Consider the following 20,486-nt stretch of genomic DNA (forward strand, 5'->3'; position numbering starts at 1 on the left):
GATCTAACGTACTCAAAGGAAATGTGAGGAATTTTTTACATAATTAACTTCGTGAGATGAAATGAGTAATAAAGAACCCAAACAATAAGCTGTAATTGCCAGAGAGATAAAATAGAGACTTAAAGAAAATACTTGAGGGTTTTGAAACTCAAATTAAGAGGAAGGGGAAAATGGTTTCATCTTTAGCCTTTATTTTGTAGTCTACCTAGTTCATATTTGAAATCCTGAGGATTATTAAGGTGACAAAAATGTTCTTTTTCCCCCTACATATCAAGACGAAACTTTTTCAAAAATGGTAGATGTGGGGCAGCTGCTTTGTTAAATAGTCTGGCAGTTCCTCAAAAGTTTAAAAAAAGTAAGAAAGTAAGAAAAGTAAAGAAAATTAAAAGAAATGAGAAAAATTAAAAGTAGAATTATCATATAACCCAATAATTCCACTAACTGATATATACCCAAGATAACTAAAAACATATGCCCTCACAATAAATGTATACAATTATAATTGCCAAAAAGTGGAAACAATCCAAACATCCATCAACTGATGAATAAACTGTGATGTATCCATATTATGGAGTATTATCTGGCCAATAAAGAAGCCAAATACAAAAATACTATATATTTTATGATTCTATTTATATTAAATGCCCAGAATAAGAGATCTACAGAAATAGAAAGTCTATTAGAGGGGCACCTGGGTGGCTCAGTCGGTTAAGCCCCTGACTTTGGCTCATTTTCTCAGTGTTCATGGGTTCCAGCCCCGCATCGGGCTCTGTGCTGACAGCTCAGAGCCTGGAGCCTGCTTCAGATTCTGTGTCTCCTTCTCTCTCTGCCCCTCCCTCCCTCTCTCTCTCTCTCTATCTAGCTCTCAAAAATAAACGTCAAACAAAATTTAAAAAGAAAGTCAATTAGAATTAAGCTGTTATTAAAAAAACTACAGCAGATGCAATTTTTGCTCTGCTTATGTTTTTTTTTTAATGTTTATTTTATTTTTGAGACAGAGAGAGAGAGAGAGAGAGAGAGTGAGTGGGGGAGGGTCCGAGAGAGGGGAACAAAGCATCTGAAGCAGGCTCTGCACTGTCAGCACAGAGCCCAGTTCTGGGCTTGAACCCACGAACCACAAGATTGTGACCTTGGACACTCAACCCACTAAGCCACACAGATGCCCCTGCTTATAGTTTTTAAAAGCTGTCCGGGGCACCTAGGTGGCTCAGTTGGTTAAGTGTCTGACTCTTGATTTTGGCTCAAGTCGTGATCTTGTGAGTTTAAGCACCTTGTAGGGCTCTGCACTGATAGCAGGAAGCTTGCTTGGGATTCGGTCTCTGCCCCTCCTCCCACTGCTTGTGCATGCTCTCTCTCTCTCAAAATAAATAAATAAACTTAAAAAAAAAAGCCGTCCTAAAAGCACAGCTTTTAAAATTAATGAGTAGAGCGATGAAGCTGCCTAATGTTGTGACAAGAGCAGACACAATCAGCCTACAATAACCATGGAAAAATGGCAATCCCCACAGAAGGAAGGATTGTTGTTTAACGTACACTGTAATCTCTACCAGTACAAAGAATGCAGAATATGACATATGCTCACATTCTTTCTATAGTTTGCCATGAGAAAGTTTCACTAACCATCTAGGTTGTGCGACAAATATCAGAGAATTTAGGTAGAAGCTGATTTTTTCAATGCTGGAAAACTAACTCCCTACTTGGTCTCTAATCCGTAGTCACACTGGCCTTCCTGACTTCTACCTACCTCAGGGCCTTTGTACCTACTGTTGTCTATACCTGAAGTCTTTACTCCCAGCTCTCCATCTAGCTTGTTTCTCATTAACCAAGACTCTGCCCCAATGTTGCTTTTTTTTTAAAGTTTTATTTATTAATTTTGAGAGAGACAGAGCCAGTAGGGAGGGGCAGAGAGAAAGGGAGAGAGAGAATCTGAAGCAGGCTCCACACTGTCAGTGCAGAGCCTGATGCAGGGCTCAAACTCATGAACCTGTAAGATCATGACCTGAGCTGAAATCAGGAGTGGGTTACTTAACTGAGTCACCCAGGTGCCCCTCCAATGTTGCTTTCTCAGGAAACATTTCTTAGATCCTCGTAGCTAAAGTACTTTTACCCCACATAAACCCTCTTTCTCATTGCTTTGTTTTCTTCACAACACTTAGTACTACCTGAGATTCTCATGACTTTATCAGATTGTTGTCTCCCTCCCCCACCCACCAGAAGGCATGCTCCATGAGGACACGGCCCACAGTCTTTCCCTGTGCCTACACCACCACCAGATAGGCAATGAGTGCTTGCTAAATTTTTATTGAGCAGATGCTCTCCATGGTGCAAGTCATAACCAACTTTGTAAACAACACCCAAAAGGTCAGTCCCTGTACCTTGAGGTCATACCAGTCCAGGGACACTGACCATCCAGAAAACAGTCTGTAACAAGCTCTTGGCTGAAACAGCAAATGGTTCAGGCTGGAAACCCAGTTGGCCATCAAGGACTTCCCGTGCTCTTTCACTAATCTTCTCTCGCCATGGTCCCAGGTCAGAAGGCAGGAGCACACTCAAAGGGCCTTTCCTGTGGGTTTATAAATAAGTCTGGGCTCGTTGCTGATCCTAGACTGACCTACATGGCAACTTGCCTTCCGCCTGCTCAGCTCAGTTAGTAGGACTGCTCCCAGGAAGCTTAGCAAATAACAGTCATGCAGAGAGCAGCCCAGAACAAAAACCTGGTCTATGTGATCACACAAACACCACACAGTTAGAAAAAAAATTTTTAATGTTTATTTTTGACAGAGAGAAAGAGACAGAGCATGTGAGGAAGGGCAGAGAGAGAGGGATACACAGAATCTAAAGCAGGCTCCAGGCTACAAGCTGTCAGCATAGAGCCTGATGTGGGGCCTGAACCCGCAAACCGTGAGATCGTGACCTGAGCCAAAGTCAGACAACTAATCGACTGAGCAACCCAGACGCCCCACAAACACCACACATTTCTCAAATCTTCACCCCAGGCTCTACAGAAGCAGATCAGCCCAATCCTACCTCAGAGTTAGCAACTGTCCACTCAAATTCAGAATGGCCATGTGGCTTATTTTGTGTGTGTGTGTGAGCCATCATTCAAGTGAACATTTAAGTGCTGCATACACTGTAGACTGCTTGTTACTCAAAAGATGCTATTATTAAGCCCCAGAAAATGGCACATTTATCAAGATGTCACTTTTGTGAGTTCTTTGGGAGCAAATTGCTCAAAATGGTATTTGAGACTTGTCAGTCATTACAAAATTCACATTAAGTGATTTTATGGACACAACTTAAATTTCTTTGTATGTTGAATGCAGAACAATGATCCGAGACTCCCTTTTATAAAGGTTGACTTCATATTTGGTACCATCAAACAGTGGAGCTCAACCACTGGAGAGTGAGCACATGTGCCATTTTACTACAGAAGCCTTAGGAAAGAGAGTTATCTGTAAGATGGATAGTCATTGCAACACAATAGCTTACATGCAACAGGTCGTATTTTACTTGTAGGATTGGGATGCTTCATTTAGTGCACACCTCTTGCCCTTCCAAATGAAGTGCCAGTGAGGTAATTAAATTCTTTTGTTTGACCTGAGGCATATAACCAAATGGTCAAAACAGGGTTCTAGAGGCAGATAGTTTTCAGTGGAGGGTCGTGTTTCTTTCACTTTTAGCTCTAACACCACAATCATGATATCCTATGCGAACTTGGGCCTTTAATTCCTCTGAGTATGTATCTCCTCATCTGCAAAATGGAAATACCTCATTGATCTGTTAGTGCAGACAAAATTACGTAATGTATGCAAAACACTCAGCACAGTGCATTCCAACTCCAGGTATTGGCATTTATAAATTATGAGGACCCCAGCAGGCAACTTCTGAACTCTCCACTCAAATTCTTCAAGGGCCACAAAACTGGGAAGGATGCAAGGCCATTTGCATTGATATCAAGAGAGATTATAAAATTAACAGCATGGAGGCACCTGAGTTCACATATGGCCAGAAAATTCGTATGTGTTAATGGCAAGTTAAAAAAAAAAATCCAGTTCAGCTGGAGGGTTGATTATAACAGTGCTTGTGGACCTTAAGTTCTATGAAACTCCACAGAAATGCATCCAGGAAAAAGCATGTTACCTAATCCAGGCTACAGAACACATCCATGCTGTGGATACTGTTGCCATTGATGAGAACCATCCTTTTCCAGTTCTCCTGAAGGGAGTTACAGATCCCTTACCTCACAGAGCGCCTCCTGTCTTCTGGGTGCTTATAACAACATCTTAGATTTATATAACTATTTTCTGTTATGCATTTCTACGTGTTTCAGTTCAGCTCGCTTAAAGTTCACAAAATTTCTATGTGATATGCAAAGCCGTAGTGTTAATGCCATTTTTGGGTTTTCTTCATTCTGTTCTATTTTAATGCAGGAGGAGTATGAGACCCAGAGAGTTTAAGCAACTTGCCCAGAGGTCACATGTCTTTCCAGTAGCCAAACAGTAGGAACACTTAGTCCAGTGGGCCTCCCTCCACATAAGTGCTTGTCAACCTGTAGTGTGCATATGAATCACTGGGGATCTGATTACAATGCAGCTTCTGAATTCAGTAGGTCTGGGGGAAGCTAGGGTTCTGCATGTCTAACAGGACCCCAGGACTTGCTGTTCCTGGCAGTCCCCCAGAACATCCTCTGCCACACCTTTCATAACAGCCCAGGCATGTCCTCTTGCTTCCTCCAATTTGGAGTCCCATCATCTGGGTATCTACTCATTCCCCCCTCCACCACCACCACTGGACTATGAACTCCCTCAGAGCAGAAACTATGTTTTGGGTCGTTATTTTGACATGACTGTTCAGGACCACGCCTGGCAAAAAGGAAATGAATGAATATTTTTGAAGAGTGAAAAAGAATGTGTTGTATTTCCAATTAAAAAGCCCCAACACTTGCATATTAAGGCTGTGATTACTTATTGCAAAAAGATATTTATCAATTTCCTTCATTGTCTCCAGTTGTATTATATCTAACTGTATTTGCCAGGTCCCAAATAACATAACCAGAAGGAGCCTTGCAGGGTCTACCAGTTAGACCTACACCTCGGGCAGAACTATGCTAGAGTCCAGTGGAAAAACATCACAGTTTCTGGCTAAGGGAATGGGTCCATGTGAGGTCATTCCAAGGGCGAGGGGAAGTGTAGTACAGGCAGGTGACTGAGATCCGCTAGCCTTCAGCTTGAGGAAGCCATGTCATCTGTGATCCCAACTAAGGATGCTGATGACACCAATTTACGGTTGCAGGTTTTCCATATGGCAAGCACTGTGCTTAGCACTTTGTAGCAGTCGTCTTTCATCCTCTCTACAAACCTATGACATAGGCACTTACTTTGTAGGTAAGGAAGGGGACACATAGGATTATTGAACTGTAAGAGGTGAAGCCAAGATTTGGACCAAGTCAGTCTGGCTTCAGAGTCAGTGCTTCCAACCATGTCCTCTACTGGCTGGAACCAAACGGCGGGAGGCGGGGACCAATTTTCAGAAGATGGAGTGACTTTACTTTCCTGCCAGAAACCTGATAATAGACCCCAACAAATCCCAAGTAGAACTGGGGAGAAACACATCACATCAACAGAACATGACCCTTATATCCAAAAGGAAGGGTGTGAATATAATGTAGAAACAAAAAAACCCCAGGATTTTCTGTTACAGCAAATGTTCAAATAGTTTGACTCTATTTGGCTTATGGTTAAATATACAACTCCACTGAAAGGTTAAGTAAGAGTCAGTTAAGTAATAAGTCTCAAAGGTCCCAGATTCCTTTCACACTTCATTAGGCCTCTTATGAAATCTTGCATTAATGATGGGGCCAAATCTGAGAACATTGTCATCACATGAAAGAAATCAGAATTTTGTGAAGCATCTGTGTCCAATGTAAAAAGTCAGAAAGTCTAAAGGACAGAGTGACCTTTGCGTTTCAGAAGCTTAAGAAGCAGAAATCCAACAGTTATATTTTAACACTGTCAGAAAATGAGGAAATCAAAGAAACAAGTGAAGAGAATGCATTGTCAAACAGGGTAAATGAGCTGTCTCTTTTTTCATCAAAGATTTTTAAATGTGGAATAAGAAAACAAACAGGGGCAATGCTAAAATACAGCCCTAGGGTCTTGAATAAAACATTACCATGAAAAAAAGTGGAGCCTTACAGATTGCTTTTTAACCACACTTGTCTTATTATTGACCTTGGGATGGCAACATGACATGGATTGCCAAGGTCCAAGACCTGGTTCTGCTGCTTCCTGGTTTTGGCCTCAAGCCAGCATATTTCTCCCAAGATTCTCTTTTCTCTTCTGTAAAATAAGGGCAACGAACCTGCCTCCTAGGATTGTTGTGAGCTTTATGTTGAATGGCACACTGGGAGAGTTTAGACCCAAATAGAAAATCAACGTACATTGCACCTGTTTTCTCTCCTCCCTTATGAGTTCTATTTTCTTAAAACAGTCTCCTTTAAATATTTTTATTCCTAAGTTTTTGTTTATAGAAACATAAAATTGTCCAGGGTTAATAATACCATATCTACACCTCCACGCAGATGGAATATGTGTATAAGAAAATGAGTATAAAGTGTTGGGATATCGTATGGAAAGCTTATCATATGTTAAGCTTGGTGTGTTAAAAATAGAACCATATAAAATTCCACATAGGCATGCATCCTGAAAAAGATCACTTGTAATTACACCTACAAATTTTGGTCAATCTTTAACATGATTATACATGTTAAAAAAATCAAGAAGTTTTAACTTGTATGGAACCGCAAAAGACCCCGAATAGCTGAAGTAATTTTGAAGAAGAAGACCAAAGTGGGAGGCATCACAATCCCAGACTTTAGCCTCTACTACAAAGCTGTAATCATCAAGACAGCATGGTATTGGCACAAAAACAGACACATAGACCAATGGAATAGAATAGAAACCCCAGAATTAGACCCACAAAAGTATGGCCAACTAATCTTTGACAAAGCAGAAAAGAATATCCAATGGAAAAAAGACAGTCTTTTTAACAAATGGTGCTGGGAGAACAGGACAGCAACATGCAGAAGAATGAAACTGACCACTTTCTTACACCATTCACAAAAATAAACTCAAAATGGATAAAGGACCTGACTGTGAGACAGGAAACCATCAAAACCCTAGAGGAGAAAGCAGGAAAAAAACCTCTCTGACCTCAGCCACAGCAATTTCTTACTTGACACATCTCCAAAGGCAAGGGAATTAAAAGCAAAAATGAACTATTGGGACCTCATCAAAATAAAATCTTCTGCACTGCAAAGGAAACAATCAACAAAATTAAAAGGCAACCAATGGAATGGGAAAAGATATTTGCAAATGACATATTGGACAAAGGGCTAGTATTCAAAATCTATAAAGAGCTCACCAAACTGCTCACCCTAAAAACAAATAATCCAGTAAAGAAATGGCAGAAGACATGAATAAACACTTCTCTAAAGAAGACATCCATATGGCCAACAGGCACATGAAAAAATGCTCAACGTCGCTCCTCATCAGGGAAATACAAATCAAAACCACACTCAGGTATCACCTCACACCAGTCAGAGTGGCTAAAATGAACAAATCAGGAGACTATAGATGCTGGTGAGGATGTGGAAAAAGGGGAACCCTCTTGCACTGTTGGTGGGAATGCAAACTGTTGCAGCCGCTCTGGAAAACAGTATGGAGGTTCCTCAAAAAATTAAAAATAGACCTACCCTATGACCCAGCAATAGCACTGCTAGGAATTTACCCAAGGGATACAGGAGTGCTGATGCATAGGGGCACTTGTACTCCAATGTTTATAGCAGCGCTTTCAACAGTAGTCAAATTATGGAAAGAGCCTATATGTCCATCAACTGATGAATGAGGAAATTGTGGTTTATATACACAATGGAATACTAGTTGGCAATGAGAAAGAATGAAATATGGCCTTTTGTAGCAACATGGATGGAACTGGAAGGTGTTATACTAAGTGAAATAAGGCATACAGAGAAAGACAGATACCATATGTTTTCACTCTTACGTGGATCCTGAGAAACTTAGCAGAAGACCACGCGGGAGGGGAAGGAAAAAAAAAAAGGTTAGAGAGGGAGGGAGCCAAACCATAAGAGACTATTAAAAACTGAGGACAATCTGAGGGTTGATGGGGGGTGGGAGGGAGAGGAGGGTAGGTGATGGGTATTGAGGAGGTCACCTTTTGGGATGAGCACTGGGTGTTGTATGGAAACCAATTTGGCAATAAATTTCATATTTAAAAAAAATCAAGAAGTTTTATGACTCAGTAATATAGGTTTTTAGAAAAAAAATACCTCCATGTCAATTTTTATGATGTTTTATACACCTTAAGGTAGTAAACAATACACAGTATTATTTTTATTGTAATGTCCTATTGGCTTCTAAAACAATTGGAGATCAAAATCACTCAACATATTAAACTCCAAATTTTTATTCACCAAAATTAATGTGAAATTTACGTGTAAAGTAAGGAAAGTAGACTCTCTAGGAAGTTATAACAACATATATAATAGACATAAAGTCAACAAAGATAACAAATAAAATTTTTAGGAGTCTTCCAACAATTTCATCCTCCAGACTTGTGGGAGGAGTAGTAGACATTAATATCCAGTTTTTACACGTCATATCCAGGCTGCTTTTGCTCCCTAGGGGAAAGAAAGAGAAAAATATCCTCCAATAAATATATTTATAATCTTGATCCTTTAAAGTCAATTGAATATTTGCACTGTAAAAAAATAGTAATGAGGAAACATCCATACACATCTGTAACCCACTAATAAATTAAAATACTTTGCTCCCTAATGAATTAAAATATTTTCCATCCACTCATTTTGGCCATTTTATATCATAATCATACATTTTTCTACATGGCAAACATGCCTTTCTTTCTAAAAAGAAACAGCTCAAGGAGCTATCAGAATGACCACTCTCTTGTCATGTTATCAGTAGTCTAGTCATGAAATCTTCTCTGCAAAGTTATTTACAATCATTTATACTGGCATTGGTGAAATTGCCATTCTTCCAACTTGTATGGACAGTATTAAAGGGAAATGAGAATTTGGACACATGCAAAAAGGTAGATGATAAATTTTTTTTTAATTAAACAGCAAAAGGTATTTTTAATTTTCTTGATCTTTCCTCAAGATCCTCTCTCTCATTATTTTGGTCACTTAATAAAACATCAAACATTTAATTTCCTCTACATTTCTGTGTTAACCAAATAATTTTTAAAAATAAAGTATTTTACTTTAAAATGCTTTCCAAAAAGTATTATGGAATTTTAAAAGGTATTAACATGCTCTCTGCTTAGCACACTGTTGGAACATCTTACCAAATGCCTGTCAGGTAGGGAGTTTAGAACCATTCTGAACTCCTTTCTCAGGAATGCAAGGTCAAATAAATGAAGTAATTTTCAAAGCATTGCATCAAAGTTCCTTTTATATACTCAACTTAAAAGGAGCATCAGTACTTTTTAAAAGTGGCAATATTGGGGAGGCGCCTGGGTGGTTCAGTTGGTTAAGCATCCCACTCTTGGTATCTGCTCAGGTCATGTTCTCACTGTTCGTGAGTTCAAGCCCTGCATCCGGCTCTATGCTGACAGCGTGGAGCCTGCTTGGGACTTCTCTCTCCCTCTCTCTTCTCTCCTCCCTAACTCATGCTGTCTCTGTCTCTCTCAAAATAAATAAATAAACTTAAAAAAAATTTTTTTAAGTGGCAATATTGGGGTAGGAAAATATTTTTTGCTATTTTTACTAAAAAAACAAAAGGCAGGTTGAGTTGCAAGAGAGAATGAGGGGGGACGGTGGATAAATGAGGTTTGTGCATTGTTACCTTCTTCCATCGTAGCAGCCTTGGTTAGTTTCTGTAGTAACCAGCCCCATTCCTGGAGGAGGGAATGGCATGCTCCAAATTACACAGCAGTCACTAGCAAAGTAAACACCTAGAATTTCCCTGACATTCAACAATTCCTTTTGCCTATGTTTCAGAAACAAAGGGTGAGAATAATATATGGATTTACAAAATGCCTTTCCTTCCCTCCTATAGCCATGGCCCCAAGCTTGTATTTCTTTAATATGTGTTCTGAGGGGCACCTTGAATTTCCTTCAACAATGGCAAGAGACCAAAATAGGAAGTGAGAGAAAGACCAGACAGCTGGTGGGGACTGAAGAGTGAGTAGAAACCCTTTCTCACCTGACTTAATCCCAGGTAGTGGTAGATAACACGGCTCCTTGGTTTTCTCTCCGTAAGCTTTTGCTAGAACAAAGTGCATTCAGCACAGGTGGTCTCTTAGCAACCTTGGTTCCTGTGTCAAAGCACATTAAAAGGTTTTATTGGATAGTGAGGTTGTGTATGAAGTGGAGGACCAGGGAGCCTACTTGGAGAAACTCTAAAATTACTCTCAAAGAAGTCAGGAAGGAGAGCTCAAAGAGTGGACTTTGGAAAATATGACAGTTAAAGTCTAATTTATCACAGAATTGTACAGCTAACAACTGAACCTTTAACAGAAAGGTTAAGCGAATTCTAGGATTTTCCTGGAAGGGCATTCACCATACTTTTTAAACAACAATTCTCAGGGGGTGGCAGAATGGGAGAGATGTTTAAAGATATATACTTGGAACTACTAAGTAAGTTCGGAAACCTAAAACACAGGTCAGTGATTATGGACAATAAAACTATATTATAAACATTAAACTTGCTAAGAGACCAGGTTTTAATTGTTTTCAATACTAGAAGAAATGATAATTATGTGATGTGATAAAGGTGTTAGCTATTACTACTACGGCAATCATACCGCAATTTAAATGTATCGAATCAATATGTTGTACACCTCAAACTTATGCAGTGTTATAAGTCAAACACCACTCAATTAAAAACTTCCCTAAAAATTATTTTAAATATATTTGTTTCAGTATCTTCTATGACAACTGTTTATGTAAGACCATAACCCATGCACTTGTGTGTCTGCTATAAATTCTATAAGTTTTCAGACTTTGTATTACTTTTATGAACAAGTTAGAAAGTGGAGGAGTACATTTATTACAAAAGACCAGGCTGCAAAATTTAGGCACAAATGAAAGATTATGTATCCAATGAAATGATGATTATGTATCCAATGAATTGCAACTATGAGATAATAAAAATGCTACTTAGAAAATTATGTTTAAATATTTAAATAACATTAAAAGCCATACCTTATGACCACCCATTACACTCCTAGACATATACCCTAGGCATGGATATCCTGCACCGGGACACAGATCCAAATATTGTTCATAATATTCTCCACTTAGAAATAACCCAAACGCCCATTAGTACATAAATAGATAAATTCATATAATGGAATATTATTCAATAATGAAAATTAAGCTACAACTAATACAACAGCAGGGGTAATTTTACAATCACAATATTGAAGTTTTAAAAAGCAGGGCACCAAAGAAATACACAGTGTACAGATACTCACATAAAGCAAAGAAACAGCTAAAAGTTCACAGTTTAGGGGTGCATATGCAGATGGCAACAGTGTTGGAGGTAAATTTATCAAGAAAAGCAAGGGATTGGCTAGCATAAATCAGGATAGTGGTCAGTGCCGGGCGGGGGGGAGTTGAGGCCAGATGAGACACATCCAGCACCATTTCATTTCTTGCCCTGTGTGGCGGTTACACTGGCAATCACTTTGTAACCACTTGACAAACAGTACATGTAAGTTTTATGTGCTTTTCTATATGTATGTTAGACTTCACAAGTGAAATATTTAAAAAGAAAAGAAAAGAAAACCGAGAAAGATCTATAAATGATCACAGAGCCTGAGTTTGGAAGGAAGGACTCTATGTGATTTTTTATCCGTGCTTTTTCCATTTCTCACATTTTCCTTTAAAAGGATGTTGCTTCCCTTAGAAAATAAGGAAAGTAGTTTCAAAACTGCCAGTCTTCTTCCTTGTCTATATAATGAAAAGTAATGTATACTGATTTTTTGTCAAAACAATCACTTAAACAAGTATGAACTTGGGAAAATTAGATCAGTGAAACATTTTAATGACAATATGCAACTTATGTGAAAAAGTACAAATAATATATTTTTAATTAAAATGCTTCACTGACAAATTTAATTTTCCTTGAGTTCATTCTAAGTCTGTGGCTAAAGAACATGTTCTTGTAGGGGCGCCTGGGTGGCGCAGTCGGTTAAGCGTCCGACTTCAGCCAGGTCACGATCTCGCGGTCCGTGAGTTCGAGCCCCGCGTCGGGCTCTGGGCTGATGGCTCAGAGCCTGGAGCCTGTTTCCGATTCTGTGTCTCCCTCTCTCTCTGCCCCTCCCCTGTTCACGCTCTGTCTCTCTCTGTCCCAAAAATAAATAAATGTTGAAAAAAAAAAATTAAAAAAAAAAAATAAAAAAATAAAAAAATAAAAAAAAAAAAAAAAAAAAAAAAGAACATGTTCTTGTCTCAAAGTGCTCATGATAAACAGGAATATGGGCATTTCCTGTTTGGTTCTTCTGCTTGATGATAGATCTGTTTCAAGATCTAAATCAGAGGAAGGATGCAGATTTGTAACATCGCAAGTTTACTGATGCACTCAGATTTTACTGTGGATTAAAACTATGAGTGTAACTACTCTTTGATTTACATTTTGCCTAATTGGTTCTTACTTACCTAGAAGCTTCATAATCAGATGGTTTTTTTCTCCAGGATTGGAGGGACATTCCTTCTGGGGGAAAAACTATTTAACAGCAGCAACTTTCAGGAGGAAAAAAGTGATTGCTAGTGTTTTTTATTGGCTATAACATGCACCCAAAATACAAATTTCAAACAAATTAGGACACTTCTAGAAGTATGCTATAACATATTGAATGTGACTATCTCAAGACCATGGTCTTATCTTGAACGTGATATTTAAAAATCATAATTAAAATAATATCACCTCCAATTTCTGATGTAAGACATCCAAGATTATTCTGGGCCAAATATATTTCATGTTGAAATTTCAGATGACTCCAAATTATTTATCGTCTCATTTGAATGCCTCTACCTACCTTTCTTTTCCCTATTTCCAGAAGGAAGTGGGAATCAATTTATTATTTTATAGAATGTTGTACTGAAAATACTCTGTTATCTAGTTTTTTAAACTTGTATTTATTTTATCTTCTGACCCCACTAATAGTTCAAATAATCTAATTCAAACTGACCTGTTCATTGTTTACTGAATGGTTGAAAAGTGGTATCCCACAAAGTAAGTTAGACAAATGAAGAGTAACAACAAACTTTGGTCTCTGGAAGTTGAATTTCACTGTATTCCTTGTTCTTCACCCTGCCATCAGCTTGTACGCTCTTGCCTTTAAAACCTTTGTAGTCTTGTTTTTAAATAAAATGGGGCTTCTCAAATCAACTCTGACTTCTATGACCACAAGAAGAATGCATTTGCTAAATGGCTTGGCCCTCCAGTAAGGCTCACCATTTTTTCAACTTCTTTCAACCTCTACTATTTCCCCTTATTAGGCATGGATTCTTGGTCAAGACAAAGAACAGAACATACTTTGGAAAGTCTCATTTTCAATCAAAAGAAAAACACTTTTCATTGGATTAAAGTTTATAGTCTTAAACTCTTGAGTCATGTTTCAAAAATATTTCCTTTTTTGACAAGAATTTGCTAATCCTACTCATGTTTCCATCAGTATCTAATGGTCAATATTGACCAAAGTTCCCTGGAGATACATGTTGAAAAATGACAAATAATGGAAATCTGTCCATTTTTATTTAATAGGTCACTTAAGTAAAATACAATAATTACTATCTATTGAGGGTCTAGCATGTGCCAGGCTGTGATTATGTGCTATTAGGAGATGTAGTGACTATCCAAGGCCACGCAGTATTCTGTGCTGGATCCTAGATTCTACTAAGCCAGGACTCTAGTCCCCAGATGGCACCATCTTTCAACTACATAGATTTGTTAGTGTTTTCAAATGAAAAGTTTCTTTTGAGGGGCACAAGGTGGCTCAGTCAGTTGAGCAGCCAACTTTTCATTTCAGCTCAGGTCACAATCTCACAGATCGTGGGTTTGAGCCCTGCATCCAGGCTCTGTGCTGACAGCTTGGAGCCTGCCTGGGATTCTCTCTCTCCCCCTGTCTCTCCCTGCCCCCCTCCTGCTCATACTCTCTTTGTCTCTCTCTTTCAAAATAAATAAATAAATAAACATTAAAAAATAAAAAAGAAAGAACAATTACTTTCTAAAAGATATGTATTACAATGGAAATTGACCATACTGAAACAGAAATACCCACACGTAATTATTAATGACTACTCTTCCTCTTTGGTCCTGGCTCCTTTCTGTGTATGTGAACTGCTGGTCGAATAATGGGCTGGACAGTCTTGCAATTCTGAGAATGAGAGCCCTGAACTTGCCAGGATATCTATACAACAGCCAGTTGTTCATTTATTCACATCAAAATAATCTGGTCTTTGTAAGCGGGACACTCACAGACTACCAGTGTGAGCTTACTGTCTAGCAACCAGGTTTGCTGAAAGCAGAGGTTTTTAAACCTATTTTATTAGCTCTCTTATTTGCAATTTTATTCTTGTTTATTATTACTTTGCTATCTACACACTGATCAACTTGTGACTGACAAGCATTTCCCCATGACCTTCTTAACATTAGCTATACAAAGAAATAACAAGAATGTTTTCAGGCCATAGTGGTTGAGAGATGGGTCTGAAATCAGACTGATGGGGTTTCACTCAAATCTGTTATTTACCATGAGACCTTGGACAAATTATATGAACTCTGTGCCTTAGTTAGCCCTTCTATAAAAAGGGGATGAAAATAATAGTACCTATTTCTTAGGGCAGTATGAGAATGAAATGAGATGATACTTATGCCTGGCAAGTACACACAACAAGCAGCGATAATTATTATTAATTATATTCTAGCATATTACCTCCTAGATGGTATCCCTTGAATGAATCATTCTTCTCAGGTTCTCCTTAAACACCTAAACACACAAAACCATGACACGTTTACTCATCCTTTGAAACTCAGCATAACCCCCTCTGTGATCCATCCTGACTTCCTCAGGCAGAATTTAAGACAGGTCGTCTATGACATTGCACTTCACTACCCCGTATAATATTCATTTGTTTGCATAGACCACCCCATAGGCTGTTGCTGGCTTCCTAGCAAGTGAAGATGACATTACCCACCCTGGATCCCAGTGCCTTGTAGGATATGACACCAATTCATTTTCAACAAATAACGATTTAATAACTGCATGTAAAGTAGAGGCTTTTTCAGAAGACTGAAAATTCACTTTGTTTAAATGACAATTACAATAAGAAAAACACATATGTTAAGTGTACCTTTCCAGAAAATATTTTAAAAATAAAATCTCAAAGTTGGGTGCCTTCTGTTTGTCTCTAAATGGAAAATATCTTTCTCATAAAACTTATGTTCAATAAAATTATCTTTTAGAAACTTGATAAGTCACATGGGAGCTATGTCTTGCTAGTGTTTTTGCTTCTGTATTTGTTTTTTGCTTGTAATTAGGGAACCAAGTCAAGTTGTTGGAAGGCAACAAAAATGGCACCAGCAATATGGGATTTTAGGATAGGAATGACTTGTTGGGATGGCTACCGTTTCTACAGCATAATGGAGATTTGCCCCTTTAAGACTCCAGAAATGGATGCTGGTGTGGCAAGCAACTCTTCAAATTTGAGTCATTCAGAAGTTAACTAAAAACTCAGGCCTAGTCAAATGGATTTTGTGTGTTAGGTAAGTTTCTAAAATTTGTGTTCAAGTTGCATTTTCTGAACTAGGTAAGGCTCAATTAGATTCTGCCCAAAGCTGAATCATGTAAGAAAGGAAATTGAACACAAATCTGAAAAATTAATTCAGTAATGATGAGTCTTGTATGAGACAAAGCTTGTTGAATGAGAATCATAATAAGCGGCATATGGATTTACACTTAAATGTTTGCAGACACGATTGTTGTTCCTTGTTTCCTGATTAAGACAGGATTTCCAACAGATTTTTCTCTTTCCAGCTAAGAAAAACAATAGTAGATAAAGGCCTGAAATATGCGTGGAAATGTTGGCACTGGAAGAGATTTCTGAAATTTCGTAAACTTCCCCTCGGACAAACGAGGCCCAGAGAAGTACAGGAAGTACAGCAGCTTGCCTGAGGCTCCACAGATACTTTTGTTAAGAAGTACTATCATAATTGTCTCAGCAGTTTTCTGACATTTGAGATGAATTGGATTCTGCATTTCACCAGACTTGGCCACTTAGAGAGGTTCTACCTTCATTACCTCCAAAATTCTTTGATACAGGCCAAGGTAAGACCAGAGAGTCTAAAACAAAGTAAGTCACAAGTGAAAACTGGAACACTTGCAGGTCAGACTCATGAGGCCAGAACTTGACAAAGTGGACTTCGATTGAAAAAAAAAAAAGTACATTTTGTCACAGATGGTCAGTCAACAGAGGAGAGCGAAGAGAGAGCATAGGTTTTAGAGCCAGACGGAACTGGTTTTAGATCCTGGTTCTGGCTAGTATTACCCTGTAGCCTTGGACCTGGCATTAACCTCATCTGCTACCTTATCTGGAGAGCAGAGATAACATCTGTCTTGCAGGGAGTTGAAAGGATTTTATTTGCAACTATCTAACTATTGTTAGGAAGGGCCTGCAAATGCTTTGATTTAAATCTCATAAAACCTTATATCGTGAGTAATTAGCACTCCTATTACCTTAGGGAAACTGAAGAGCAGAGAGGTTAAATAAACTACTCAAGATCACACACCAGGGACAACCAGATATTTGGATAAAGGTCTGTCTGGCTCCAAAGCTTTAGCCACTGCAGTATCTCAGGACTGGTAAAAAGGTAAGCCAAGAGCCCAGCATGCCACCTCGCACTTGATACAGTAGAGGTTATTACAGTGAAGCAGCAGAATCAGAAAAATGGCCACTTCCCCGCAGCCCAACTACAGGGAACAGAGAAGAGTGACTCAGATGAATGAGAGGAAACCAAAGGACCTAGACAGGAAAGGCCCAGGAAGTTGAGGCAGGTGTGCAGACATGTGGGCAGCAGGGTGCTGGCTTGCCTGGCAGCACTCACGATGGTCCACCTGATCCCCAGTGGGGTGGGGGCAGGTGGGATTCCCAGATCTGTGAGGTTTGGGCCTTCCTGGGCAATCCATGACCATTCGTCAAATGTTTTAAGTACGTATCTTGGCCCTAAAATGAGCTATTTTTCTACACACGAACCAACATCTCTTGCTAATCATCCATTACAAGACTTCTGAAGGTTGAGATTTCCCACTGCCACATTCCTGCCCCAAATAGGAGATTGTGCATGGCCCCTAAGAAGACATAAATTGCCCAGTAACAGGCATTTAATATGAAGAAATCTTCTGGAACCAAAATAATCAAAATGTTATCAACCTTCTTCCTGCTAAGTTCCCCAACCCTCTGCATTAATCACTGCTGTAGAGCACACTTACCAGGCCCGATGAACTGCTCAGAGCCTGGCTGGGGGTCAGCCCTGCACCGTTTCAGCAGGAAGCCCCAGCACAGCAGTGCATCCAATGTGTGTCCTGCCATGATGTGAGGAAGCAGGAGTGAGACCGGGGATGTCTGTTTGTTAGGTCTGTGTTTTTCACCTGCAGGATTCATAGAGCCAAAGCAGTGCCGCTCCGAGTCGGGGGCTGGCAAGTGGAGGAGAGTGGAGAATGTCTGCGCCTGTGGGAGTTCTAAAAAGCACCTGGCAAAACCTTTCAAACTACTTTCTTGGCCTGCAACACACACTCTGCATAAATTCACTGGTGGCGATTTTTTATTCATTAAGGTACAGATTTGATTTCAGAAACCAGCTAAGTGCTTTTCGGAGTCCAGTTTAGCTGAGAAGGTAGATGGCTAGGTTGGAGAACAGAATTTCAAGTTAAATGAAAGTCTGTGGCCTTTTTTAAGGCAGAATTATATTTCCAGCATTTAGCACAGACCTGAGAGCAAAATAGGTGCTGAGTTAAGAAATGATCAGGGAGGTGGGGGGTAGAGGGGTGAGGATGAAATGCAACTTTAAGGTGCGACTCTTCTATGCCTTTCCAGCTCATTACTTAGAAGTTGAACCCAAGGAGGAGCCCTGAAAGCCTCTGAATCGCTTTCCAAGAATGTACAGCCTTCCAAGGGGATGTACAACCAATAATGCCTGTTTTTGGTGAATCAGTTTTGCATGTGAAGGCCCTGTGGAGTCTGGGCCCTGTCTGTATTCTGCCTGTACTTCTCATGTCCCATGAAACAAGCCCATTCTGACTGGTAGCAGAATCACTCGTGAAATGACTTCTTTCTTCTAGTACCGTCAGAGGTCATTGAAGCATTGTAACCTGGCTCTATGTCTTGCACACAATAGGAATGAAATAAACTTGTGCATAATGAAAGTCCGTAGAGGAAAGAAGAAACCTCATATCCTGAGTTACAGGGGAACACTTTGGGAAGCAGGTACTCTTTGAGACAACCTTTCTTTCTGTCTCATCTAGTCACAGAATCGATCTAGCAATGGGGAAGAACTGGTCCCTTCAGACCACAGAAGTACATAACCAAAGGAAAAATTTTAGAATGCTGGTTAACGTAGACCAGGTAAGTTTCTGGAAATAACAGCCTACACTGTGAGGTTGTTTGGGGAGGTTTGTTGCCATCATTGATCTTAGCTAGAGCCTAATGTCCCTAACAGCTAACCATATGCCATCTTCAACATTCACATGGCTTACCCATCCTAAAGATGAAGTTCTTAAAAGCAGTAAAAACAAATTATTGTCTCTACCATTTAGATTAGTATTTCCCACCAAAGACCACACTGGGGGCCCTAGACCTGAATTTGAAACAAACAAGAGATATAAAGAAGATTCAGGACAAATTCAAATGAGGGATTTCATAAATAATGTTATAATACTTGGCCATTTATATACATTATGAGTAAACCCCACTCCCTTATAAAAGAAGTTATGACTCTCATTTTATGAATGAGGAAACTGAGGCTCAGAGAGGTTGAGCACTTGCTTAAGCTCACACAATTTGTCAGCGATCCAAGCCAGGGTTCAACACCAGGCCATCATCTGCCTCCTTCCAATTCCAGTCTTCCAAGAGAAGACTCTTATGTCTTCTTTACACATTTTATTTAGGAGCCTGATACACATGTTCAAGGACACTGAAAATATGTAAGCAAAACAAGAAACTATATTAGTCCGTGGTCCTGAAGAATGACTGGATTGTCCGGTTTCAGGTCAGCACACAAGGACTGAGAAGGGCATTGGCCTTTCTGAGCTTCAAGGTCCTCCTTTTCCAGACAGAAAACACCGTGACCTACTTTTCAGGACTCTCAGAAGCAACCATTATAAAGGAGGCTGCAAAGACAAAGCATTTGGCTAAAACAAGAAGGCAATGAATCGCTGGAACAAGACAGGTGCCGTGTCTGAACCAAATGTGAAACATGGGAAAATGACAAGACCCATGTCTCCCGTCCAGCTCTCCCTTGCACACACTTCCCATATGTGAGGTTCCTCTTCAAAACCACTGGAGCTATAGGAATACCAAACATATCACAAGGTGTGGTCGAATAATTTAGGAATTATTAATTCCTTGCTTCTCGCCCTGCCTTTTTTTAGCTGGAAGGAAATGAGAGGAATACAATTCTAATTCATTAATCTACAACAAGCTGTCCAAAAATTGGAGAGCTGTTGAAACATAGTGAGGGGAAATGGTCTTTAGGAGTCCCAGTTTTAGCTTTCTGTATTGTCCCCCTATGAGAAGCAAACAGGGGTTACACTAAACTTCCCTCCTACATCAACATTTTCCAATGCCGTAAAACTTACTGTACAGGGTCTCAATAGGTGAAGTCCAAAGTCAGGGAGATGATCTCTCTTTTGTGAAAAACACCATATGCTCTTAGGTGGATCAGAAGGCTCACTGGGCTGTTATTAATAACTGGCTTAGAGCTTTATGAAGAAACATGAGCCAAACTGTCACGGGAGGAGGCAAATGGGAAGGAACTGACAGGCACAGGTGGATAACTTATAACAAAAATACACTTAGGCCCACATAAGAGCCAGAACAAACCATGAGAGGGGAGCAGCTCCCCGACCCCAGCAATCAATAGACCCTTATGTCAAATGTTCTAAGAATTAAACAATAACTAACAAAAATAACGTCTTACTCTCTTGGAAAGCACAATGACTCACTTAATGTTACGCTGTCCTTTGTTCTTCTGAGCTATTCTTTTCCATGGATATCTGAATGCCCTTTTAAATTTCTACATTTTGCCTTGTTTACTTTGACTTCCCCCTGTTTTGAAAATACATAAACAAATGGATTTTCAAGTGCACATTATCATTATGAGATTTCCTTACCTGTAAGCATATCAATCTCTCCCCCTTAGGAACCCAAAACAATTCCTGGAAAA

General features: G+C 39.4%; 1 protein-coding gene across 4 annotated transcripts; it reads right to left on the minus strand.

The window, feature by feature from the left end:
- Positions 1-8,460: 8,460 nt before the first annotated feature.
- On the minus strand, positions 8,461-20,016 carry MRLN (myoregulin). Of its 4 annotated transcripts, none has more exons than XM_019813137.2 (4): positions 19,900-20,016; positions 14,983-15,036; positions 10,245-10,356; positions 8,461-8,698 (listed from the first exon to the last, which is right to left on the minus strand). In XM_019813137.2, exons 3-4 carry the CDS (start codon positions 10,321-10,323, stop codon positions 8,538-8,540), a joined length of 240 nt encoding a protein of 79 aa, XP_019668696.1. In that variant the 5' UTR covers positions 10,324-10,356; positions 14,983-15,036; positions 19,900-20,016; the 3' UTR covers positions 8,461-8,537. The 4 variants fall into 4 exon arrangements, with proteins under 4 accessions (XP_019668696.1, XP_023096226.1, XP_019668697.1 ...); XM_023240458.2 differs by lacking the exon at positions 19,900-20,016 and adding an exon at positions 17,536-19,058; XM_019813138.1 differs by lacking the exon at positions 14,983-15,036 and having other exon boundaries at positions 19,900-20,008.
- Positions 20,017-20,486: the final 470 nt, after the last annotated feature.

The sequence above is a fragment of the Felis catus genome, chromosome D2 (assembly GCF_018350175.1).
Source record: "Felis catus isolate Fca126 chromosome D2, F.catus_Fca126_mat1.0, whole genome shotgun sequence".
Taxonomy (NCBI): domain Eukaryota; kingdom Metazoa; phylum Chordata; class Mammalia; order Carnivora; family Felidae; genus Felis; species Felis catus.